The sequence below is a fragment of the Giraffa tippelskirchi genome, chromosome 3 (genome assembly GCF_054371585.1).
Source record: "Giraffa tippelskirchi isolate mGirTip1 chromosome 3, T2T-mGirTip1v1.2.pri, whole genome shotgun sequence".
In the NCBI taxonomy this organism is placed as follows: Eukaryota; Metazoa; Chordata; class Mammalia; order Artiodactyla; family Giraffidae; genus Giraffa; species Giraffa tippelskirchi.
In genome coordinates, this window is record NC_137277.1 from 180832118 (window position 1) to 180858254 (window position 26137).

General features: G+C 51.6%; 1 protein-coding gene across 12 annotated transcripts in view; it reads right to left on the reverse strand.

Annotated features, from left to right (window-relative positions):
• PTPRU (protein tyrosine phosphatase receptor type U) overlaps positions 1-26137 on the reverse strand; it is a 93636-nt gene that overhangs the window by 15090 nt on the left and 52409 nt on the right. For 7 of the 12 annotated variants that reach the window (XM_081586286.1, XM_081586291.1, XM_081586290.1 and 4 more), the window contains 6 exons: positions 25338-25374; positions 24262-24400; positions 16371-16528; positions 5798-5988; positions 5033-5108; positions 4181-4257 (listed from right to left, as the gene is read on the reverse strand). In XM_081586286.1, the coding sequence (XP_081442412.1) occupies positions 4181-4257; positions 5033-5108; positions 5798-5988; positions 16371-16528; positions 24262-24400; positions 25338-25374 (678 nt within the window). Of the gene's footprint in view, positions 1-2477; positions 2496-4176; positions 4258-5032; positions 5109-5797; positions 5989-16370; positions 16529-19260; positions 19264-19884; positions 19915-24261; positions 24401-25337; positions 25375-26137 lie in introns of all 12 variants that reach the window. The other 5 variants (XM_081586288.1, XM_081586289.1, XM_081586287.1 and 2 more) reach the window with 5 other exon arrangements.

A 26137-nucleotide genomic window follows, 5' to 3' on the forward strand; every position in this document is an offset into this window, starting at 1 on the left:
ATGCAAATATCCTGGAGATCTTGTTAAAAGGCAGATTCAGATTCAGACGGTCTGGGGCGGGGCCTGGGATTGTGCATTTCCAACCAGATCCCAGGTGGTGACAAGGCAGGGCCTCAAAACACACTTGGAGTAGCCAGGCTCTCTGACTCTCTAAGCCTTTGTTCTCCTCCAGAATATGAGGATAATACCAAGACACACACGTGCTGTATACCTACACGTTCCCATGAAAATGACCAAAACATAGTCAAAGTTACCAAGAATGAAGAGCCTCCCAGAGTCACTCAAGCCTCACTACCGGAATCTCTCCAGGTCTAACCTAATTCCTTCCCACTGTCTCCCCAGCTATGCCTCTGCTTCATGTCTTTAGGGGAGCTGCTGGGCAACTGGGGTCAGGGTTGCTCTGCAGAGGTGCTGCCTTTGTTGCCCTCCACCCCCAGCCTCAGTCAAGCTGGGAACAGGCTACTCCACCTAAAGCCAGTTTGCTCGAGACTCTCACATGAGAGCCAGAGTCTCCAGTGCCCAGCATATTGCCAGCACCCAACGGCTAATCAATATATACAGCAAACAGCTCAGTAATTTTTCAGATAGATGGCTTTCAATATCTGCATATTCACTTTTTAGTTGCACATGTGCATTATTGCACAATTACATCACACAGAGGACAGTGAAATGGAAAGTTTTAAATGATCAGATGTTAAAGGAAGATAAGGAGACCGCCTTGGGCACACCCGCTTTAGAGACCAGGATCAGAGAGCAGGGTGCTCCTACTCTGGGGCATCAGCATGTCCTAGGAGCCTGTTCCCGGGCAGACACTCACCCCTCCTTGGTGCCTTTGAGTGGGCAGAGCTAGGAGACTGACCACCTGCACAGTGGGCAAGGCCCCTGGGGCATCCTAATGCCCCCAAAGAGAGATTCAGGGTCTCATGTAAGGCTGGGGGTCTCAAGGGTGGAGGATCTCATGTATGGGTACAGGGCTCAGGTTGGATTTGAGGCCCCAGCTCTGCTAATCCAGAGCCTTGGGGCCATGAGTAAGCCACTCAATCTTTCTAAGCCTCTGTTTTGTCATCTGCCAAATGCAGGTCTCAACCTCATAGAGTGTGGCAAAGACGATATGAGGTGCCAGAAGTGCCTGGCACAGAGCACATACTCAGCCAATAATGTTTTTGGTAACAGGCATTTGAAAATGAAATAAGCCATGTCCCCTCAGGGTATTTCATAAGAGTCTGGCAACAATTAAATGAATGTGTTATATGGAGATTGAGATGTAAAAACGGATAATGATCTAGGAACTTGCTCAGCGGTCCAGTAGTTAAGACTCCAACACTCCCAATGCAGGCAGCATGGGTTCAATCCCTGATTGGGAAACTGATTGGGGAACTAAGATCCTATAGGCCACGGCGTGTGGCCAAAAAATTTAAAATAAAAAAAATTTTTAAGTAAAAAAAATATATAATGATCTATATTCATCACCTCCTAATGGGGTTGTTAATGCTGAGTACACCCATTGCCTTCTGTGGGCCTAATATTCCATGTAAGTTTAGCAACTTTACAAATCAACCGTGTAAAGAAACTCAAAATAAGGCGGAGGGTATCTAGGAGCACATGAGGAACAACTATCATCTCCAGCAGATGCGACAGCAGAGACCTTACGCTTTATATATTAGTGTAAGGTCCCAAGCATATACATGTTGTCTAAAAGTCTAATAATGAGTTGTATTTTTGCAATCATAAAAAAGCCAGACATACATTTGTCAAAGAAAAAAGAAGATAAAATAGACAAGGTACCCCCCACAAATACTATCAGGCATCAATTAAAAAAATCAAATGAGAGGACTGCTAGGTGAAATTGTTTTTTAATTCTTATGAGGCCCAAACATAGCACAGTTTTTAAAGATAAAATACCCAACAGCTCCCCCAAAATAAAACATTCAAATTAGGGCTAAATTTGAGGGCAAAGCAGTGAGGGTTGAATTTCAAGGAAACTGATCACATGGGGATTGGAACACAAGGGAAACTACTATTAAAGGGGAGTGCCCGGGGCCTTCCCTGCTTCCTGGAGGGCCCGGACTCCCAAGCAGTGGGGGGACAGGGCACCCAGGGCAGCTCCTCCCACCCCACCCCTCCCAGACCCACAGAAGGTAGGGCTAATGAGGACTCATCGGGCACAGGGAGCTGGGGAGAAGGGTGACAGAAGTGGTGGCCAGGGAGGTGGCTGGGGCCTGGGGAGGCACCTGGACACTGAAGGCCCCCCTCAGAGTAGAGGAGATGGAGGGCATTGTTTACAACAGGGGTCGTGTCAAACTTTCAGCCCCGGCGGCCCCTGGCCAGGCTCCTGAAGTGGACAGTTGGTGCTGGGCACACAAGTGGAGGAGAAGGAGCACAGAGACGAGAGAGAGAGAGCCAGAGACTGTGAGAGAGGCTGAGATATGGCCGGTCAGACAGACAGAAGGAGGAGGAAACGGGAGAGAGATACTTACTTCACGGTTTATCCGAATCTTAATGATTCCAGTGAGGGAACAGGACAAAGCAAAAGAGACAGATATTAGGCCAGAGGCAGATGGAGGTGGACGGCAGAGCACAGGAGTGGCTGGAATGGGTGATGCCCAGCAGGCGAGGCAGAGCAGAGACGGGTGGCCGGGCCTGGGCAAGAGAAGGGCAGGGGCCCCAGGAGAAGCCAACTAGAGCCTTGAGGACACCGAGGCGAGGCCCCTGTCTCTGTCCCCAAAGCTGCCCAAGTCTGAGAGGCGAGGCCAGGTCGGACCATACTGCAGCCCGGGGAGAGGGTGGGAGAGCGGGTGGGGGAGAAAGCAAGGGATTCTGGCAAATATGAGCAAGCGCATCTGGCCACCAGGAGGAAGTGAAGAAGGAGAGGAGAAGTCACCTCCACCGTCCCTGATTGCCCCCCACTCCCAGATACACGCCTCCTCCACCTCTGACCTGGCATGCTGCTCCTGCCTGAGATTACCCTTCCCTTCTTCCCTCTCCAGCCACCCAAAGCCAGTGCAAGCCCTCTGCCTCCATGCAGCCCAACACAGCTAAACCTGGCCCCACCACTACCTTGCAGTACGATGCTGAGAAAGTCATTCATTCCTCTTTCCTGGCCTGTGATTGCCCATCTAACCTGAATTCATTTTACTTGTATGTTTATGAGCCTCCCCGACTAGAATCTACAGATTCAAGGAAAGCAGGGACTGGCTCCTTTATCACAGGTGTATTCCCGGTGGCCAGCAGGATGCCTGGTACACAATAGATGCTCAAAATATATTTAACATCTAATGAATGAAGAAGTGGTTCTCTGCACATTTGACTTGCTGCCAGTCGGGGAGTCTGATCAGCATCCCTGGGCCTGTCCTGTCCCACTCTCATCCACACTTGGGAGCGGATTCATCACCTCTTCTTCACACCCAAGCCCAGGCCCCCTGGCTGCCTGCACTGTCTCCGGCCCCTCCCTCTGGTCCAGCCTGACCAGTGGCTGCTGAGGCTGGCAGGACAGACTTGTCGTCAGCAGCAAAGGCTCTGGAGACCCTGACCAGCTGAGATGCGGCTCCCTTCTTGACCACTCGCTAGCTGGTTCACCTAGGAAAAGTAGCTTCATCTCTCTGAGCCCCGGTTTTCCTCACCTGTAAAGTGAGGCCACGATGCTGACCACAGCATAGGGTGGTTGTCGGGATTATAGACGATTAAATATTTGGCATAAAGTGCTTAGCACAGTGCTTGGCACACAGTACATGGTCAATTAACCTGAGTTTGTCACAGTCCAACACTTCCAATGCTCCCTGATGCCCCTAGGAAAAAGCCCAGCTCCTCAGCCTGCCATTCGAGGCCTTCAGAGTCCAGCCCCGGCCTGACTCGGCCTCACTGTGTGCCACGAGAACCCCACCTCCAGCCTCGGGGCCCCTTACCGAGAGGGGACCTGTCCTTACGTCTAGGCCTGGCTGTCTGTCTCTTGCCTCCATTCTGCTTCACTCACACCCCCACCCTAGGGAAGCCCTCCTGACAGCCGCTGCCCACCCTGTCCTCCCCTCCGCTGAGCTCCCTGGCACTGACTGCAGGAGGTGGGGGCACCCAGAAATCCAGCCACGTGAACCCCAACTTCTTCCCTGCCGGGTCCAGCCCTGCCTGGACAGTGAGCCTGGAGCGGCCAGGGCTAGTCTGTGGACACACGGGGCGAGGCACTCACGTCTATGTAGTTGGCGTTAATGTAGTCGGCGTCGGGATCTCCCAGCATCGGATGCAGTTTCACTCGGTGCCGATCATCTGGAAACACAGAGCACATGGCCATGGGGCGGGCAGGGGCTGCACTGGGGAGCCCAGCGCTGGGGCAGCGGGGGGGAGGCTTCCTGGAGGCCAGAGCCGGGGCACAGGCAGGGCTGTCAGGGAACCTAGAGACTCAGGGCTGACCAGCAGGCCCTCCGTATTGCTGGAGGTAGGACAGGCCAGTGGTTAGTTGGGGCTGCAGCGTAAAGGAGGCCCGAGGCCCTGTGCTGATCCGGCAAGTATCCGCTGTGTGACCCGGGGAGGGGGGCTTAACCTCCCAAGCCTCAGTTTCCTCATCTGTAAAGTGGGAGTTCTACTACATCCCACGTCACAGGACGATGCTGCTACTGCTAAGTCGCTTCAGTCGTGTCCGACTCTGTGCGACCCCATAGACGGCAGCCCACTAGGCTCCCCCGTCCCTGGGATTCTCCAGGCAAGAATACTGGGGTGGGTTGCCATTTCCTTCTCCAGTGCATGAAAGGGAAAAGTGAAAGTGAAGTCGCTCAGTCGTGTCCGACTCTTAGCGACCCCATGGACTGTAGCCTACCAGGCTCCTCCGTCCATGGGATTTACCAGGCAAGAGTACTGGAGTGGGGTGCCATTGCCTTCTCCGTCACAGGACGATGGAGAACAGTAAATCAGACGAGAAGTGTGGTGCTCAGCACACAGCCCGGCCTGTGACAGGCCCTCCATAAATGGCTCACTCTGCTCTCCTCCTGCTTCCCGCTTCCTCCCACCCACTGCCCCAGACCGCAGGCCCTCCAGCAGGACTCACAGGCAGGCATGGGCTCCTGCCGGCCACCTTTGACCTTGTCTTTCTTCTTTGTAGCATCCCAGCCTTCAAAGAAGCTCTGCCAGAAGGGAAAGGGGTAGTTAGTGGAGCGAGGGAAGCCCCTCCCCTCCCAAGAGCCCGACCCTGTCGGAGGTAGGACCGCATAAGGGCCAGGTTCAGGGATTCAACTTGGGGCCTGAGATTAAGTCACTGTATATTCCCTTATATGTGAGGGACTAAGTTTAATACCGAGCAGCGGGGGAGGGGAAGTGAGAAAAAGAGGGGAAAAGAGGTAATTATAGTTCAGAGACATTTCAGAATGAAGGTCAGGTTTAGGTCAAATCCAGGTCTGAGCTGGGATGTAGGTAAAGGGTCAAATTAAGTCCAGACGGAGGTAGGATGGGACTCAAGTCAGAGTTCAAACGGAGCTTAGGATGAGAGTCAGTGTCAAAGTCACACTGGGGATTAGTTGGAGGTCAGGGTCAGTGTTGGTGGTCAGGTTCATATCAGGGATAGAAAAAGGATCCTGGCAGGGTCCAGATAAAGACCGACATAAGATTCAGACACTTTTTAAGTCAGGGTTAGGATGAAGGAGAAACCAGGTCAGCCTGAGATTAGGGTCAAGGTCAAGGTCAACAAATTAGCTTGAGATGAGGACTGTCAGGACAAGGATCCATCCAGGGACCGGCTGAGGGCTGCCAGGGTCCACAGTGAGGAGGAGCCAGGGAAGGCCCTGGCGAGGGGTCCCAGCTGGACGGGGCCAGGCACCTCGTACTCCTGCTTGAAGCCGTAGCCCTCGGCCGTCTTCATCTGGTTGATGTGCTGCAGGAGGTCGGCCACGCGCACCGCGGGGTGCAGCTGCCCCGTGTGATACGGGGAGCCCTTCCGGCCGCATGGCCGCCGTGGTGAGCCCCCCAGGAGGCTGCTGGCCTCAGTGACCCCACCACCGCGTTGGTCTCCTGCAGTCAGAGAAAGGGAAAAGGGGCTCTTGACATGCACAGGCCCCAGCTGGGGGAACCCCACATGGACTCAGGGGAGCCGAGGGAGGGATGGGAGCACAGCCAGCGTGGAGGATGCCCGGGCTGTTTGCTGGAGCCACGCAGCTGGCTGGGCTGCCCTGGATGACCCTGGATGAGCCCCTTCCCTGGGGCATCCTGGTCTTCCCATTGGTAGAATGAGGGGATCAGGTCACATGACCTCTGGGGGCCCTTCTGGCCCAGCCCTGGGGGCTGGCATCCCTGGTCCCCTCACCCTCCCAGGCTTCCCAGCGAGGGTCCCCTCTGTGACTTCACCCACTGCCTGCAGCAGGCAGCGCTCAGCAGAGTCCACGACATCCCCTCCTTCCTCCCCTTCTTCCTCCCAGGGCACAATCTGGAACACTGGCAACTCCCAGCAATCACCCCATTCAAAGACAAGCAAGTCCCGAAATTAGCTTCCGTCGCCACCCCCTCCATAAATGAACGGGAAGCACCTGAATAGAGGCGTTTCTCCAGCACAAGCATTTCCATTGTCAGCCTGTGCAGCAGCTCAGCCCATGGGGAGCAGGTGGAGAGGTTCATGCTGCCCCACATCCCAGAAAACCATCCCCTCCCTGCAGACCACCACTCCCCGGCTCTCCTGGCCAGCCTCCCTAAGGACATCCCACCCTGGTCCCCAAGATCAGGTCCTGGGATGGAGGAACAGTCCCGCTCAGCCACACTCAGCTTCCAACACTCCCACACACTCAGCCGTATTCCCTCCTCCTGGCCTGGCTGCAGTGCAGGGGATTTCTTCGCGTGCCTCACCACTGTTCTCTGCCCAGCTCTGAGCGGGCCAGGGTGGGTGGAGGACTCCCAGCGGGGCCTCCCTTCCCAAGCCTTCACACATGCTCTTCCTCTGCCCCACTCTCCCCTGATGCCCAGTGAACTCATATCCATCCTTCAGGTCTTGACTGTTAATTCCCAATCTTGACTAATGGGTGGAATGAATGCAATACCCGGACAGACACCGCCACCCCACCCCGGGCAGCTCCACTTCCCCAAACTCCAATCTCTGCCTCCTCAAACTGGGGAGACTGCAGGCCCTGCTTGGGTTCCACTTCCTGTGCCAAGGTTTGAAAGCTGCCTCCAGGTAGAGGGGCGATGCAAGGCAGGCACTTCAGTTTGTTTCGCTTTTCTCAGGAATCACAGTGGCAGACAGCCTGGTGCCCAATGTCTGCAAACAATTGTTTCACATGTTTTATCCAGATTTCCAGTTGCTTACAGCCGGAGGGCAAGTCATGTACCAGTTACACGTGTGTGTGTGTGTGTGTGAGTTACTCATGTCTGACTCTTTGTGGCCTCCCGATGTGAAGAGCTGACTCATTTGAAAAGACCTTGATGTTGGGAAAGATTGAAGGCAGGAGAAGAAGGGGACAACAGAGGATGAGATGGTTAGATGGCATCACCGACTCAATGGACATGAGCTTGGGTAAACTCCGGGAGGTGGTGATGGACAGGGAGGCCTGGCATGCTGCGGTTCATGGGGTTGCAAAGAGTTGGACATGACTGAGTGACTGAACTGAACTGAACTGACTCTTTGTGACCCCATGAACTGTAGCCCACCAGGCTCCTCTGTTCATGGAATTCTCCACGCAAGAATACTGGGGTGGGTTGCCATTTTCTTCTCCAGGGGATCTTCCCAACCCAGGGATTGAACCCAGGTCTCCTGCATTGCAGGCAGATTCTTTACTGTCTGAGGCACCAGGGGAGCCCACCCATTACACATTTGTGGTCAAATGCCTCAAGCCCTTCATTTTTCAGGTAGAGAAACTGAGGTCTGAAGAGGAGAGATTTGCCTAAAGTAGTGGCTGCCCAAGTGTGTTCCAGAAAATACTGGTTGTGCCAGATGACTCACGTATTCAACAAAGAGAAGGATAATGGGGAGGGGTTCTGTGTTTTAAAGGAGTTTGTGAAATTCTGGTTTAAATAAAAATAAGTAGGGTTTTTTTCCCCTGTGAAAGCTCCCAGGGTTTCCAACAAGTTAGTGTATATTTTAAATCTCCAAGAGATGGGTGGGAATAGCAAGGTTTCACCTCCGTCTTTCACCAAAAGCTTGCTTGTTTCATGAAATATCCTCAGGGGAATATATTATACTATGGCAATTAAGAGACAGGATCTGGTGTCAGACAGGCTTCAGATCAAACCTCAGCTCTGTATGTAACCTTGAGGATGTTATTTACTCTCCAGAAATTTCCCTTTTCAAATGGCAGATGAAGATTAAAACTGTTACTCTCCAATATGATGGTATAAATATTCAATGTGCATGCATGCTAAATCACTTCAGTCGTGTCCGACTCTTTGAGACCCTAGGGACTGTAGCACACCAGGCTCCTCTGTCCATGTGATTCTTCAGGCAACAATACTGGAGTGGGTTGCCATTCCCTTCTCCAGGAGATCTTCCCGACCCAGGGATCAAGCCCAGGTCTCCTGCGTCTCCTGCACTGCAGGCAGATTTTTTACCAAGATTGTGCATATACAGCACACAGCCCAGTGCCTGGCACATGAGCACCTGCAGATGGGGCTGTGGACATCATCGGGAGTTTCCAGGAAAATGAGGATCCCCTTGAGTCTCAGAAAGCCGGCCAGATGGTTCATAAGAGATGGCCTTTCTGCCTGGATCTTTTTCCATGGTCTGATCCTGGTCCAAGACATGACAATTCTAAAGAGCATTCACAACAAGCACACAAGACAAGCACACAAATTTCAAGCAAAAAAAGATTTCTGCTGGTTCAAAGATCTCAGAGATGAAGAGGTCCTAAGTGTTCTTCATGGAAACCATGTTGACAGCTCCATAGTGAGCCCTCCAGGCAGAGAATCCAGCAGCTCATCTCAGAGATCTTGAAAGGCTGAAAGCCCTGCTATGGCCTCACAAGTAGGCACAGAATCATCTGGCAATGGCTGAAGACAAGCAAATGCCCCCAATGGCTGGGAGGAAGTCAGAGCCAAATCTGGGCAGCTTCCAGGTGAGCCCGAGAGCAACACAAGCTCTTCTCCAAACAAGACCACCAGAGGTCAAAGGATGATGAATGACGATGTTGCCAAGAAGATGCTCCATTTCCTGGGCCCAGAGAAGACACGTCCTTACTCTTCTCACCCATGCATTCCCATGGGATCTCTCTCTCCCTCTCTCTAACGCGTGTGCACACACACACAGATCCTGAGGACTAGCTTGCCCACACAGCTGGAAGCCTGAAAAGGATGATGAGAGGAAGCAAAGTAAGAGCCAGCCCTCAGCTTCAAGGTGGGCAAGCAGGCGCTGGCCTTGGCTTTCCCCAGCTTCATGATGACTGTGGGATAATTTGGGGGAGTAACCACTGGACGCTTGCTCCTTGGAAGAAAAGCTATGACCAACCTAGACAGCATATTAAAAAGCAGAGACATTACTTTGCCAACAAAGGTCCATCTAGTCAAAGCTATAGTTTTCCCAGTAGTCATGTATGGATGTGAGAGTTGGACTATAAAGAAAGCTGAGTGCCAAAGAATTGATGCTTTTGAAGTGTCGTGTTGGAGAAGACTCTTGAGAGTCCCTTGGACTGGAAGGAGATCCAACCAGTCCATCCTAAAGGAAATCAGTCCTGAATATTCATTGGAAGGACTGATGCTGAAGCTGAAGCTCAAATACTTTGGCCACTTGATGCAAAGAACTGACTCACTGGAAAAGACCCTGATGCTGGGAAAGATTGAAGGCGGGAGGAGAAGGGGATGACAGAGGATGAGATGGTTGGATGGCATCACCGACTCAATGGACATGAGTTTGAGTAAACTCCAGGAGCTGGTGATGGACACGGAGGCCTGGTATACTACAGTCCATAGGGTTTCAAAGAGTTAGACACAACTGAGCGACTGAAATGAACTGAACTGAACTGAACCACTGGACAGCTGATGTTTTGCAGGGAGGACTGGAGGCCTAGAGGAAAGAACACTGGGTGTGGAGTCAGAGAAGCCTGAATGTGAATTCTGACTCAAGTCACTTGACCGCTCTGGACCTTGGTTTCCTAATTTGAAATGAGGATCCTCAGACTTCCCTCAAAGATAGGCACTCCCCCAAATCCCATCCACCCTTGATGAAGACAGGCCACCAGTTATGCAACCAACAGCACGCTATTCTTCTCCTTCACTATTTGCAATTAGCAAGCACCTTTAAAGAAACACAACCTGTAACAATAGCTAACAATATCTAATATACTGAGGGCTTTCATATGCCTGGCATGATTCTTAAGCCATTCAATCCTTAGAATAAGCCTATGATGTAGGTGTTATTGTTATTCCCCCTATTACATAGGGGCTTCCCTGGTGGCTCAGAGAGTAAAGAATCTGCCTGCAATGCAAGAGACCTGGTTCAGTCCCCAAGTTGGGAAGATTCCCTGGAGAAGGGAATGGCTACACACTCCAGTATTCTTGCCTGGAGAATTCCATGGACAGAGGAGTGTGGCAGGCTATACATGGGGTCACAAAGGGTCAGACACAACTGAGTGACTAACACTTTCACTTTTATGGGCTTCCCAGGTGGCACTGGAGGTAAAGAACCCACCTGCCAATGCAGGAGACATAAGAGACACAGGTTTGATATCTGGGTCAGGAAGATCCCCTTGAGTAGGGCATGGCAACCCACTCTATATTCTGAGGCCCAGAAGGGTTAAGTGACTTGCTCCTTAAGTGGCAGCATTAGGATTCACACTCAGGCCCATCTGACTCCGGGATCCTACTGTTTTCCTCTTCCTGATAAAAGGGCATTTGCAGTGTCAAATAAGGGGTATTTATTTGACAAATCATTTGGCCGGAACCCTCTGGTTCCCACTGTGGTCAACAGCTCTAGAAGGATAAGAACCCAGAGAGTTTGAGGGTTTCACGGCAGGATCAGGATCCACAGGGGCACATTCCAACAACTTGGGAACATCCCAGCTCAATATTTACTCAGCATGGGAAGTCCCTATTTAAAATTTCCATATTGAGGTTGCATCTAATCAACATGATTCTAAACCACAAAAATCTGGCCTCCCTGTTAGGAAAAGAAAAGTAGCAGCTAGACCAGGACGGGGCATAAAGAGAGAATCCTTAAGACTGAGCTTTAGTCTCCTGAATACGTCTTGAGCTTCCCAGCCATCACACCTTGCCCCTGTGTCCAGCATCCTGCCTTCAGTGTCCACCCCTCCTCACAGTTCATCAAATCTTATCCATTACAGCTGAAACCCTGACCTCCCCTGCCCAAAGCTGTGTCTTCTCAAGACTATGGCAACACTAACCGTCCCCACTACTCCCCCAGCAGTTAGCCCGGTGCTGACTTTCTTGGGTCCATCTCACCTCCCAACTAGTCAGTGAGCTCCTTGGGTGCAGAGTCCGTGTTTCCTGCCTCTCTCCGTCTTTCCCTAGGACTCAGCAGCAAGATGTGTGCCCACACCACCCCTACCTCCCACTCTCCACAAAACCCACTTGAGTTTTCAGCCCAAGCAGACCTCACCAGGTCGTCCTCTGTGCATTTACACATGCTGTTCCTTGTGCACAGATGCCTTTCCTTCCCGGTCTCTGCCAACCCAAATCCTACCCGGTCCACCAGGCCTGTGTGGTACAGCCGAGAAACAGCAATTTGCAATTCAAAAAGTCCTGCATTTAAACCCTGACTCTGCCACCTTCTGGCGGTTTGACCCAGACAAGTGATTCTCCTCTCTGGGTCTCTGTTTCCTTGTTTGTAAGATGAAGAGTTGATTAACAGCTTCTATGCAGGGCTGTAGTTAAATTTAATGAGGGAAGGTCACGAAGAACATCATGCAGAAATGCAAGTCAATGGACTTGAAAGCATAAATGAAATGGACACATTCCTAGACAAATATAACTTACTAAGAATGTCTTGAAAAAATAAAAAGCTTGAATGGCCCTTTATTCCTTTAAATAAATTGAATTAAAAGTTTTAAATGTTTCCATAAATAAAACAAAAAAAAGGACTGTTTTGGTTTTACAGATGAATTCCACCCAACTTTCAGGGAGTTGGAGTCAATGACTCCAATCTTCTGTGATAAGGAAAAAAAGAGATAAGACCCCTGTGCATTTTATAAGACAAGTAGAATCTGGATACCAGAAACAAGACAAAAATTACACAAAAAAGAAAATTACAGGCCAATCCCACTGGGGAATACAGCTTTAGAATCTTGAACAATATTATAATTATACTAAATCCAATAATTCATAAAAAAATATTATGCATCAATACCAAGTTGAATTTACCCCAGAAATGAAAGGTTATTTTAACATTAGAAAATCAATCAACACAATATTGTAAAGCAATTATCTTCAAATTAAAAATAAATAATTTTTTAAAAAGAGAAAAAAAGGAAAATCTAAAACTGTCACTCACCTCACTAACAAACTAAAGGAAGAAAAATGACATTATGAGTAGCATCTAAAGAGTCAAACAAATAGACAAATATAACAATACAGAAATAGACTCACAGACATGGAGAACAAACTAGGGTTTGCCAGAGGGGAAAGGGGTGGGAAGAAGGGCAAAATAGATGAAGAGGATTTAGAGGCACAAACTAGCAGTTATAAATGTAAAAAGCCACAGGGATGCAATATACAGCACAGAGAATATAGTCAATAATATTGTAATAACTGTCCATGGTGTATAAATCTGTAAAAATATCCGATCACTATGTTATATACCTGAAACTAACAATACTGTAAGCCAGCTATACTTCAATAAAAAAAGAAAGTTTATCAAGGTGTATGGATATAAGACCAATATCTATTCACGCAAAAATCAACTGCATTTCTCTATATGACCAATACTTAGAAATATAATATTCTAAAAATGTACCGCATGTATGCTGGGAAAACTGGACATCTATATGCAAAAGAATGAAGTTGGACCCTTATCTAACATCATACACAAAAATTAACTCAGAAAGGGCTAAAAACCTAAATGTAAGGCCTAAACATAGAGCAAAAGCTTCATGACATCAGATTTGGCAAGAATTTCTGGGCTATGACACCAAAGGCATAAGCAACAAAAGAAAAACAGACAAAATGGACGACATCAAAATATAAACATTTGTTCATCAAAAGATACTAATCACAGAGTAAAAAGGCAACCCACAGAATGAGATAAAAAATGTTTGTAAATCATTTATCTGATAAGGATTAATATCCAGAATATAGAACTCCTAAATCTCAACAGCAAAAGGACAAGCAGCCCAATTCAAAAATTCTCCAAATAAAGTACACAAACAGCCAATAAACACATGAAAGGATGCTCAACATCACATCACTCCAGCATTAGGGAAAAGAAAATCGAAACTACAAGACACCGTCTCACATCCATGAGGATGGCTGCTATAAAATTTTTTTTTCTTTAACAGAAAACAAGTACTGGAAAGGATGTGGGGAAAACTGGAACCCCTGTGCGCTACTAGGGGGAATGCAAAATGGTGAAGGCACAGTGGAAAACAGTATGGCAGGCCCTCAAAAAATTAAAAATAGAACTACTATATGATCCAGCAATTCCATTTCTGGGTATATACCCAAAAGTACTGAAAGCAGGGACCCAGAGAGATATTTGTATATACCCATGTTCATAGCAGGCTTCCCTGGTGGCTCAGACAGTAAAGAATCTGCCTACAGTGCAGGAGACCTGGGTTCCATTCCTGGGTCAGGAAGATCCTCTGGAGAAGGGAATGGCAACCCACTCCAGTATTCTTGCCTGGAGCATTATTCACAATAGCTAAAACTTGGAAACCACCCAAGTGTCCATCAACAGGCAAATGGGTCAGAAAAGCGAGCATATACATACAATAGAATATTATTCAGCCTTAAAAAGAAAGGCAATTTTGGAAGCTCCTTGGCAACCCAGTGGTTAGGACTCTGAACTTCCACTGCAGGAGGCACAGGTATGATCCCTGGCCAGGGAATTAAGATCCCTCATGTCACTCGGTGCAGCCAAAAACTAAAAGTTAACAAAATTAATTTCTTCAAAAAGCAATTTTAAAAAAGGCATTCCTAAAAGATGCTACGACATGGATGAACTCTGAGGACATTACGCTAAGTGAAATAAGCTAGTCCCTAAAGACAAGTACTGCATGATTCCACTTATATGAGACAGTAATCAAAGTCATAGAAAGTAGAATGCTGGTGGCCAGGAACTGAGAAGAAGGGAACAGGGAGTTTAATGGATGCCGAGTTTCAGTTTTACAAAATGAAAACCAATCCTTAGATTCAATACAAATTGCGCCAACAAAGTTTTCCAAGGAATTTGAAGAGATGATTCTAAAATTTGTAAGAAAAAGAACGAGGGCAAATATAGCCAAGACATCCTTGGTGAGGAACAAGGTTGGGAGGGCTTGATGTTTCAGATATCAAGACCTAGATACCTATGGTAATTAGCTAGTTTGGTACTGACACAGGAATCACCAAACTGGCCTATGATAAAGAACAGGAAGCCAAAACATAACCCACATATATATATGGAAATGTGCTATATGATACGGGGTGGCTCTGCAAATCAGTGGTGAAAATATGAACTATAATACCCGATGCTGGGACAGTTGGTTTTCTCTATAGAAAAAAATAATTTATATCACATACAAAAATTACCTACAAATGGATAAAGATGTAAAAGTGAAATGCAAAATATTAAAAGTTTTCGAAAAAAGTAAAAATGTCTCATGACCTTGCATACAGAAGAATTCATTAAACAAACACAAAAATAGAAATCAAAAAGGAAAAGACTGATGAACTTGACTAAATCGACACAAAAATCTGTTCATCCAAAGACACTATAAATAACCAGTGAAGATGAGCCACAAATTGGGAGAAGATATTTGCAATTCATAAGAGACAAATGAGTCTCATCCTAAATATATAAAGAACTCCTAAAAACCACTAAGAAAGCAACAGAAAACCAAACAGAAAATTAGGTAAAAGACATGAACAGGCATTTTATGGAAGAAGAAACCTGAATGGCCGATGATGATTTGCAAATATGTTCAACTTCATTAGTAATCAGAGAAATGCAAATGAAGGCTATAGAGAATTACCATCTTTATACAAACTAGTTTGGCAAAAGTGGAGAAGCCTGGCAAGTTTTGATCTCGATGTGGAGCGATGGAAACTCTTACACCCTGCTGCTAGAAATGAACACAGGCAAAGCTGCTTTGGAAAACAATTTGGCCCCGTCCCAGAAAGCAGAACAAGCACATAGTTTATAATCCAGCAGCTCTTATTTCCAGAAGCTGCTGTGCAGGTGGATCTAGAGATTCATTTAAGAACGTTCACAGCAGCCTCGTTTGTAATAACAGGAAAACTAGGAACAAATCAAATGCCCGTGGATGGCAGGATGGAGAAATAAATTGTGATATATTCATACAATGGAAAACTATACATCAGAGAAAATAAATGAACTATAGCAAAACATCCACCTGGGTAAATGTTGGAAACATGGTGTTGAGCTGAAAAATAGAGAGCAATTTCATTTTTATCAAGCTCAGAAATGAGCGAAATTATAGAATGCACTGTTTGGGGACGCATGCACACATGGTAAAAATTACTCCCCAAAAGCCCAGAAAGTTATAAACATAAACTTCAAGGGAATATTTACATCTAAGAGGGAGGTAGGGGCTATGAGAGACACATTCAGATGACTTTCAAATTCACCAGTGGGCTTCACCAGTGTTTATTGTATTGTTACCTCTTCATGGTTTTCATAAGTATTCTATTTCCTTTTGTACAAATCAGCACTAAGTCGAATAAAAAGATGTGTGATGAAGCGATTGATGACAAGCTCCTAGCATATACAGCTGACTCACTCTCCTCTCCCTGCAGGCCAGCCATAGCACTAAATGATGTGTACACCTTCTCATTTAGTCTTCCAGCAGCACCACCAGCAGAGATGATCTTCATCCTCATTTTATACATGAGGAAGCAGACAACCAGAGAGGTTAAGCCACTTGCCTCAGGTCACACAGCTCAGGGGACCTGAGATGCAAACTGAGGTCTAACTCCATAGCACTTCCTTTTACACAGCAAGAAGGAGGTGGCTCTGACCCCACAGCAGCGCTCCCTCCCGAGTCCCCAGAACACTTCTCACAATTAACATGTGAACTCACACTCCTTTTAGATGAATCTAAGACCTTGATTTTCATAAAGCTCCTCCAGTGCAAAGATAACACGGGTGCCTTCTCTGTATTCCCAGGGCGCATGCTGGTACCCAGCAGGATGCCAAGTCCTGTTGGTTCGAGGTGTTACAGAATCCGCTGATGGGGGGCTCTGTGTTGTTGGCTCAGGAGTCTGGGGCAGGAGCACCTGGGGACCATGGGGAAGGGGCAGGCACTCACCCCGGGGGCTGTAGCCATGGGCGTCCATGAAGGAGAGGCCCAGCCGCTCATCATCCTGCAGGGTGCTCTGGTCCGTGAAGCTCCGGTCCACGGCACTCATCATGTGGGTCTTCTCCTGGCGGTAGTTGACGGTGGCCTTGGTCATGTTCACTGGCTTCCTGCAGAGGAGGGTTAATGGGAGATATGGGTGCTCAGCTGGGCAGGACAGCAACCAGAGGTGGATGGGGAGACTGGGCAGCCAGGGGCCCTTGAGGCCAGGAGCCAGTCTAGAAGCATCTCTGGATGCTGAAGGGACTCTGGCCCCATCCTTTGCTCACCAGACCCGGAAAGCTGCCTCTTCGCCCAAAAGGGACTGGGTGGGGTCCCTGATGCTGGGAAAGATTGAAGGCAGAAGGAGAAGAGGGCTACAGAGGATGAGATGGTTGCATGGCATCACCAATTCAATGGACATTAGTTTGAGCAAACCCTGGGAGATGGCGAGGGACAGGGAGGCCTGGCACACTGCAGTCCATGGGGTCGCAAAGAATCAGACACAACTTGGGGACTGAACAACAAGGGTCCATATCCTGTGGACCTCTGCTGGGAGCAAGGGATGGAGCAGCAGTGGCCCCAGGCTGGGATTGGCCTAACTCTCACTGGGCCTGAGGGCTCAGGAAATGGGGAGGACAGTCACTCTAGGCCTATTTTGGTGTCACAACAATCACCACGTCCACAAGGAGGAAGATGACGGCCCAGCTCCGGCCCCTGCAGGCCCCACACGTAACCCTCCTTCCTCTGGCCTCACCAGGCAGCTGCCCTGGGGCCTCTGCCTCCTGCATGAGAAAGTATTGAACTTCTCCTTCAGGCAGAGGGTCTGGCTAGAGCTCGGCCAGTCTTAGTATCCAGTGGGCACAGAATAAATTCCAATCACAACTTTTTCTTACCCCCAGGATCCCCAGGATGGTCCTACACAGGCCACACTAGACTTAAGTAATCCACACAGTAATCCATATTCCTGTCGCTACCCACCAGCCCATCCAGCCGCCGGAAAGAGCAGAGGGAGAAGGCCCCGGGTCCCTCCCGAGAGGGGGAGCTTCTGGAGAAGACCCTGGGCAGCGACCCCGGCACAGCCCAGGTCTCCAGCCCAGCTTCACAGATGAGGATGGCAGTTGGCAACCCCAGGGAACTCGGAGGAAAGTGGGAGGGAGAACAGGGGTGGGGAGGCAGGGATCAAGGCTCTATGTCCGAGGGGCTGAAACACAGGCAAAGGGAAAGGACGTGGGAACGGCACTGAGACTGGAGAAGGGCCGGGCCCGATCACAGGGAAGGCTCGAGACCAGAGAGCCGTTCACTTGCCCAGCCCTACAGCATGCAGGACGCGGGGCAGACCTGAGAGAGGACTTCCCGGTCAGGCGGGCTCAGGGACACTGTCATCGTGGAGATGAAGAGGGTAGTGTAGGACACCCCCAGAGAGACAGGCAAACTCCACTCAGCCCGTCCTGGCCCCAGAGCTGCTGGGGGCAGGGGGAGGGACAGGATGACCTCTGGATGCCCCTCCTGCCAGGACAACAATGTGTTTCCTCTGGGAAACACAGGAAAGAGGGCTCTGTGTCCATGCTGGGGACCAGTGTGGCTATGCACTGCAGTGGGTGTGACTTTCCCAATCTGAGAGACGGCTCAGCGGGCCCACGCCTCCGACTCCCACCCACCCTTCAGGCTCTGGATATCTCTCTCACTGTGGCCCAGGGCGGAGCCAAAGACCCTTTGGGGGCAGATGAGGAGAGGTCTCTGGGGCTGTGACATTGACCATCAACATAAGAGAGAAGGCAGAGGAGGAAGGGAGGTGAAGAGGGAGACGGGAGTGGGGCAAGAGAATTAGGAGGACACAGAGAAGGGAGAGGGGGGGAATAAAGGAATAATGACAAGGAGAGAGGTGGGGAAGGAGACAGAGGGAGGGGGGACAGGTCAGACACCAGTGACCACAGGGATGACAAACAGAGGGCCTCGGACAGATGACAGCCCGTCAGGCTGGCTGGACCGTGGAGCCCCAGGAGGACCCGTCCCCAGTAGATCCTGGCCTAGGAGGCAGTCTGCAGTGGTGAAGCACAGGGCTCTGTTCCTGCTCAGGCCTCCTGCTCTACTTGGCAGAAGAACTTCAAACACCAATCAGCCAGATCCACAGACAAGAGCCAGGAGAGACACCTCTCACTGCGGCCTCCGGCTGACCTCAGGGTGAGATCAAGCCAATGCCATGTATTACGGACACTAGGAAAAGTTCTGCATTTAGGTTCAAAATTAGGTGCTCTGTGACAACCTAGAGGGGTGGGATGGGGTGGGAGATGAGAGAGAGGTTCAAGAGGGAGGGGATACATGTATACCAATGGCTGATTCACGTTGATGTATGGCAGAAAGCAACACAATATTGTAAAGCAATTATCCTCCAGTTAAAAATAATTTTAAAAAAAGAATATATATGTATGTGTAACTGAGTCACTTTGCTATACAGCAGATATTAACACAACACTGTAAATCAACTACACTTTAATAAAATTACTTTTTTTAAAAAAAAAGCTGCAGAGTAGAGAGAGCAGGCGAGCTGCCTTGTTAGGAGCTCGAGGAAAAGCTGAGCTGGAGGCTCCATGTGAGTTGATGGGGGTGTGGTTGCTGGAAAAGCCAGTGTGACAGTGGGTGATGTATATGCAAAAAGAGGGTCCAGGGAGGAGGTGAGACCACTGTCCTCTGGGCTGGCCCAGGGCCACCTGAGCCTGCTTTGCAAGGAAGGGACAAGCATGGGGGCAGGGGAATGACCTGGAAGGCTTGCAGGGTCAGAGATCCCAGAGGCAGAAAACAGAGTGGCATCGGCAGGCCATGGAGTTAGAGGGGGGCCTGGGCTGTAACCCCATCTCTGCACCTCCTGTGACCTCTAACAAGTCCTTAACGTCCCTGAGCCTCAGTTTCCTCATCAGTGAAATGGGGCAATCACAGGGCCTCTTCTCAGGGTTGTTGTGTGGTTTCTGTGTGAAGAACTGAGCCCAGGGGAGGCGCCCAGAGTACAGTAGGTCTGAGGAGCTAGGCCCAGCTGGAGAAAGGCTGGCAGCGCCCTGGGAGCCACGTGCAGCGTGGGGAGAGCTGCCGTGTGTCTGCCCTCAACACGCACACACAGGCTGTGGACCCAGAGTCGGACCGGGCGAGGACCTTCCTGGACGTGGACTGAGGTCTGATGTTGGGAGGTCCCGACCAGCAGGAGTGGCTTGAGATACAAAGGGCTGCCTCAGGGTCAAGAGGACAGGAGGCTCCAGGAGGTCCAGTGACTTGTCTGGGGCGGCTCAGAGAGCCGATTCTGAACCCGAGACTCTGAGCACAGAGCCCGCGCTCGTGACCTCCACACAGGAGGGCGACGGGGAGAGGAGAGACAGCAGAGGAGGGAAGCTCCGAGACAGGGTGGCCATGGAGGAGGGGCTGACCCCAGGCAGGGCAGAGGTGGGGCAGGGGCTCCCCAGGAGGGACAGGGCCCCCAAGCAGGGGCGCTACTTACGGGTAGTAGGAGTAGGCATAGTGGTTTCTCCTGGCAGCGTGCAAAGAGAACACACAGGTGGGCCACGGTTCGTGCACAAGGCGGGGCCCAGGGCAGCACCACCAGCGGGAGGGCCTGGGGCTTTCTCTGCTGGGGACCGGGCTGGCCGGGGACCCATAGGTCAGAAGGGCCTTCTCTGACCCAAGGGCTGGCCTAGCTCCTTCCAGAACCTTCCCCAAGGCCACTGCTGCAGTGAGAAGGAGGTGGGAAAGGGCCTGAAGGAAAGCAGAGCTTTCACACATATGTGTTCACAAAGAGAAATACACTGCACACTCACACATGCAGACACACTCACATAGAAGCACATGGACACACTCATGCACTTACAAACACAGACCTATGACATACATGCAGACACTCAGACACATGTACTCAAACACACAGATTGACACACACAGATATATACATACACATATATTCACAAACACACACTCACACAGAAACACATCGACTCACTCACGTGCTTACAAACACAGAACTATGACATACATGCAGACACTCAGACACCTGTACTCAAACACACACACTGACACACACAGATACATACACAGACATATATTCACAAACAGACACACAGATGCCTGCACTCACACACTCGAGATAACTGTGCACTCACCTTTGCAGACCACCCCACCACAGTCCCCATGCCACCCCCCGACCCCCACAGGCTCCCCTGCCCCTGAGGGGACAGCCCTCTGCAAGCTGGGAAGGAATGAGTGGCCAGGAAGGGGAGGTGGGCTGGATGCCAGGACCAACTGGGGCCACCCTCACCCACCCAGACCGCCCCTGGGTGTGGGGTCCATTAAAGGAGCCGCGTGGCCCCCTCACGAGCACCCGGAGCACAGGTGGGCCGAGACCTGACGGGACCTCGAGGCACCAGCAGTGGGGTCGTGGGGCAGGTCTGATCCCCACCTCCCCGGTGGGGACCGGGTCCCGGAGAGTCATGTCAGCCCATGGCTCTCGGGGGGTCAGCCAGAGTCCAGACCAGGCCCAGGACCCTGATCCCAGAGCCAGCCCCCTCCTGAGGCCCCATCCAGGCCCGTTCCAGGGTCCTCCACTCACCCGCCCCCACGTCACCCCATCAGCAGGGAGGGGAAGGCAGGGAGAGGGGAGGGGAAGACTGAGGCCCCGCCAGGGCAGGACACTGGCTCGAGGTCACATAGGACGTCTCCCGTCCCAGGGACAGAGGAGGGGCCTAAAGCCCTGAGCTGGTCATAGTGGCCCTGAGGGCAGGGAGATGGGCTGAAGGAGTGGCATTCTTCTGGTCTCAGCTGAACTGTCATAACTTCAAAAGGGCCGATCCTAGGGACTCCCCCACAGTCACCAACTACATTAGTTCCCCCTTTGATCTCTCTCTGCCCCTTCACCCTGACACCCTGGTCTTTTTACAATTTGTAACTATGCATTTGTGCTTTTTTTAGTTTGATGCCAGGCTCCCCACCCATACCCACAAAGCACAAGGGGACAGCATCCTAGTTGCTTTTGCCCACTGCTGGATCCCCAGGGCCCAGGACAGTCCCCAGAACCTTGTATTCCCTAGAAACAGATTTTATTGAACCGAGTAATCAATAAATGAAGAAAAATAACTAAAAGAACTCCACCTCTATGAGCTTCCATTTTCTCCTCTAAACAAGTGAGGTTAAAAATAATCCCCTCCCCAACAGCAAGCACGCACCCAACCCTTCCCTGTCCCCTCTGCTTGCTGGGTGAGGGCACGGGTTCAGGAGGACCCGAGTCATCCATAAGTCATACACAGAGGACCCGGGGGACACACAGGCAACAAGACAGAACTTCCTCTGCCCTCATGCAGTTCTCAGTCCAGCAGGGAAGAGAAACACTGAGCAAAGCCTGCAAGTATGTGAGTGAAGTGCAGGGTGGGGTGGCAGGGTGGGGGAAGTGCTGCAAAGGGAAGTGGGGAGGGTCTCTGGAAGCAGAACCAAAGGGTCCAACCAGCCTGGAGCACCCCAGAGTTCCCAGGGGCAGGTGCATCCAGCCTCACTCTCCAGGGGGCAGGATGAAGAAGCTGAAACCCGCTCCCAGCCACCTCCTCCCCACCCCAGGTGCCTCCTTCCTCCAATAGGGTGCACGGGGGCTCCCTGGGGGCTGCCCGCCCTCAGCAACCTCCTAATTTGTCCATTTCATCCATACCTGAGGTTGATCTGAACACCCCTATCCCTGCCAGAGCTGCTCTCCCTCATGGCACCCACGGTTCAGACTGAGGGAGCCCTCGGGAGCACAGTGAACCCAGAAGGCCAAGTAGGATTCAGGGGAAAGCAGCAAGGGGCTACAGAAGGGGACTGAATGGCTTTTAGAAGATCTAAGAAGGAACAGGGCGGGGGCAGGGGAAGGGATCCTAGAGGCTTCCAGTAGCAGCCGCATGAAGTGGACGGCTTCCCAGTGAGGGAGGCCCTGGTAGCATCTCTGACCCATCCATCCTCTCCTGGGCCTGGCGCTCTCTTTGCTGGGGTGGGTGACCTTCCCGACTTTGCCCGTCTTCCCTCAAGAGTAGATCTGTAGAGACTCAAAGACCACCTGCAACCCCCCAAATCTGACCTTTCCCCTACAGCCCTCTATCTGTGCCACTCCCCACCCCCCAGGGCCTCGTCCCCTACAGGAACCTACTGTGTGCCAGCCATAGTGAGGCCCTTCACATGCCCAGCCGTAAGGAGGAGGAGCTTTGCAGTCAGGCCTGGGTCCAGTCAGGACCTGCTACTTAAAGTGACATGGGTGAGTCACTTAATAATAGTTTCCTGACCTGTGAAAAGGAACTTAGATCTGCTTTGTGGGTCAGGATCCAGGAAGGAAAAATTCCCTGATGTCTCCCAAGTGCTGGAACAGCACCGGTACACAGTAGGTGATTAGTAACTATGGTTCTAATGGGTGATGTGTGGAGAGCTCTTGGCACAGTGTAATACTCATTAAATGATCATTTAAACAATTTTGCCTCAGGAAGCTTCACAGGGAACAATCAGGGCCTGATGCCCTGGACAGGCCATCCCAGCACCCCACTGCTGGCATGCCCCACCCCAAGACTCTCGGGGAGAGTCTCTCTCCTGCTGGTGCCTGGCCTCAGGAAAGGGGGGCCCTGCCCAGTTCTCCCTCATCTTCCTGGATCCTGCTTATTTGCTCCTGACAGCCCAGAGACCCAGAGCCAACCCACCCACGTGTGTCCAGCTTGGCAGCAGCAAGGGCTGCAGAAGCCAGAACCCAGGAGGAGAAAGGGTGGAGCAGGCTCTGCCTCTGGCTCCCGGTGACCTTGGGCAGGTCTCTGCCCACCTCTGGGCCTCAGCGTCTCCATCCCTCAACTAAGGGGCTTGGACCACAGTGTCCTGGGGCAGCTGGCTAGGGAATGAGGTGGAGTGGGGAGGGAGGTGGAGCACAGGGGTCTCAGAAGCCCACCGAGCTCCAAATCGAGACTCAGTCTTTAGTGCTCCATGTCCTGGGCTCCCAGGAGGGGTTTATCTGATGTTTTGAAGATAGGTTCTGCTGCTTTGAAAGATGGGAAAACCACTAGGCTAGACATCCTTGAACTACAGTGGCAGCTCTCAGTTTCCAGGCTCTGAGCGTCCACAGTTTTAAACTCTGAGATTCTCAGAATCTCACATCCTGGACTTCTAAAATTCCAAAACCGTTTAAGTTCTAGGTTCTAAGATAGGCTGGGATTCACTCCGCCCACTGTTGAAAGGTACCCGAAAGTACACCCCACACAAACACAAGGCTGGACTTTGAGGCCTGGGAGATGGCCAGGGCAGGAAGGGAGGTCTCCTCTGAGTCACGGGCCCAGAAGGACCTCCTCAGGGATCAACAGTAACAGAGTCCAGGGCAAGCTGAGCCCAAGAGAAGATGGAGCCTGGGAAGAGCCGCCGCTCAGGGTCCTGGGTGTGAAGGGGAGTGAGCCCCGCTCCCCCGGCTCAGGGTCAACACGCCAACCCCGTAGTTAGGGCAGACGTGATGGCAGAAGATCTCTCATGCACTGAGGATGCCAAGTCAGGTTACCTCCCCACCATCCCCATCAGGACAGCCCAGCGGGCACAGGCAGGTGGGGCCCACTCCCAGTGCAGCTCCTTGGCAGCAGGCACTGAGCGCCCTTCCCTGGACAAGGGGCACCTGGCACCAGCCAGACCTGGGCTCCAGCCAAGCCACTCTGGGGCAGCTCCATCTGCAGAGTCTCGGGCTTCCCCTCACCGGCTTAAGTTGATCCACAGGCCTGATGCCCAGGTTGGCAGCCCTCCACACACCCGCCAAGCGGCTGCCTGACCAGCCCTCCGCCTCCTCTCTGCTCACCAGGCCTCGGACAGGCAGAAGCCCCGGGTGGGCCAGGGCACTGGCCTCACTCACCCCTTTCGGATGATAACAATAATGGCCCCCAGCAGGAGGATAAGGACAGCAAGGCCTCCTGCACAGATGCCCAGGATGAGTCCCATCTCCTCCGACCTCTGGGACACCTCCAGAGGCTGTTTGCTTTCCTTGCAGGCAGCTGGGGAGAACAACACAGGACAGGGGATCAGAGGAGAGGTGGGGACCACCTTCCCCCTGCTTGCAGAGGTCTAAACTCCCAGAGTTGGTGATGGACAGAAAAGCCTGGCGTGCTGCAGTCCATGGGGGTCACAGAGTCAGACACAACTGAGCGACTGAACTGAAGCCCCAGAGAATAAACCAGGCTGCACAAACAGGTGCACAAAAATATCCGCCCATCATCCTCAGCACATGTCCAGCCTTTCAGTCAATCAGACTCATCTCTCACCGTCCCTCACACCTTCTGCGTCCCCCGGTCAGAGGCCTTACGTGCCCTGTGCCCCTATCTGGAATAGCTCCTCATCAGAACAGCCCAGCAGGCACAGGAGGGTGGTGCCCACTGCAATGCCCTCTCTCCTGCCTCAAATCCTCCTCATCCTTCAGTGGACGGGGGATGAAGGATGTGTGTGGGGCCTTTAGACCCAGCCCCCCGCCCTCCTGGGAGGCAACGAGGGGAGAGACTTATGTAGCGAGGGCTCGGTTAGGGCATCTCAGGACAGGGAACCATCCACATTCCCTAACTGGGAGCAGCGTCAATCCCGACACTACAGGGTCCATGCTGTCTCCCTTCTCCTCCCCACGGGAAAGAGGGCAGATACAGACCCCAGGACCAGGGTCCAGTACCCACCACTCTACTCCCGACCCCAATGGCTCACCCTCTGCCAGGCCCCTTCAGTGACCACGGTGGTGTGAGGGTGTGTGTCCCTACTGCCCAGGCTGGGAGAAGGAGCCCTTGAGATGGGGCACACAGGACTCAAGAAAGGAAATGTTTCCCGGCCCCCCAAGTCTGCCAGACCTCCCTCCTCTGCTCCCACAGGCCTGAGTGTCCAGCGCCCACCTCCCCAGCGCCCAGCAAGCAAGAAACCCGCGGCTGAAGAACTGAATCCAGGGGGACTTACCCTTCCGGGCGAGGCGGATACAATTCAGCCGGGTCTCCTGGAGGCACAGATAGGGCGGGTCTCAGGACCGCTGAAGCCAGGACCTGACCCTCCCCAGAGGCAACCTTAGACAGGCTGTCCTGGCCCTGGTCAGGGCGTTTCTGGTGTGAACTGCAACTAAACACACCCCACCAGCAGGACGGTGGAGGGGGAACCAGAGACGGAGGGGCCAAGAAGGGGAGGAGCCCACAAATAGGGCGATGCCTTAGGAAAGTGGAATGAGATGGGTGAGAACAGGAGAAAAAAAAAAAAGCACAAGGAGGGGGTAAGGAGGAGGTGCTCAGAAATGAGGGTAGAGCTTAGGTCCAGGGGTCCGCTTGGCCAGACGATAGCCTGGAAAGGAGCGATCCGAGGAGGGAGGAGCCTGGAGAAGGGCGGGGCTTCAGTGAGGAGGCGAGTCCTAGGCTTCAAGGTGAGGTGAAAGGGAGAGCCAGAGGAACCTGAGATGGAAGACCAGGGCCTCAGGAGGCGGCAGGGACCAAACTGGGAGCTTGGATAGCAATGAATCTGGGAAAAGCCCACCAGGCTCCTCTGTCCATGTGATTCTCCAGGCACGAATACTGGAGTGGGTTGCCACGCCCTTCTCCAGCGGATCTCCCCGACCCAGGAGATCAAACTCGAGTCTCCTGCATCGCAGACAAATCTTTTACTATCTGAGCCATCAGGGAAGAAGCCCCCTGGAAAGGGTTAGTACTGGAGAGAAGGTGCCTGGGGTTAGGAGGGCAGGGCTCAGATGGGTGGGCAGAGGTGGACAGGGCTAC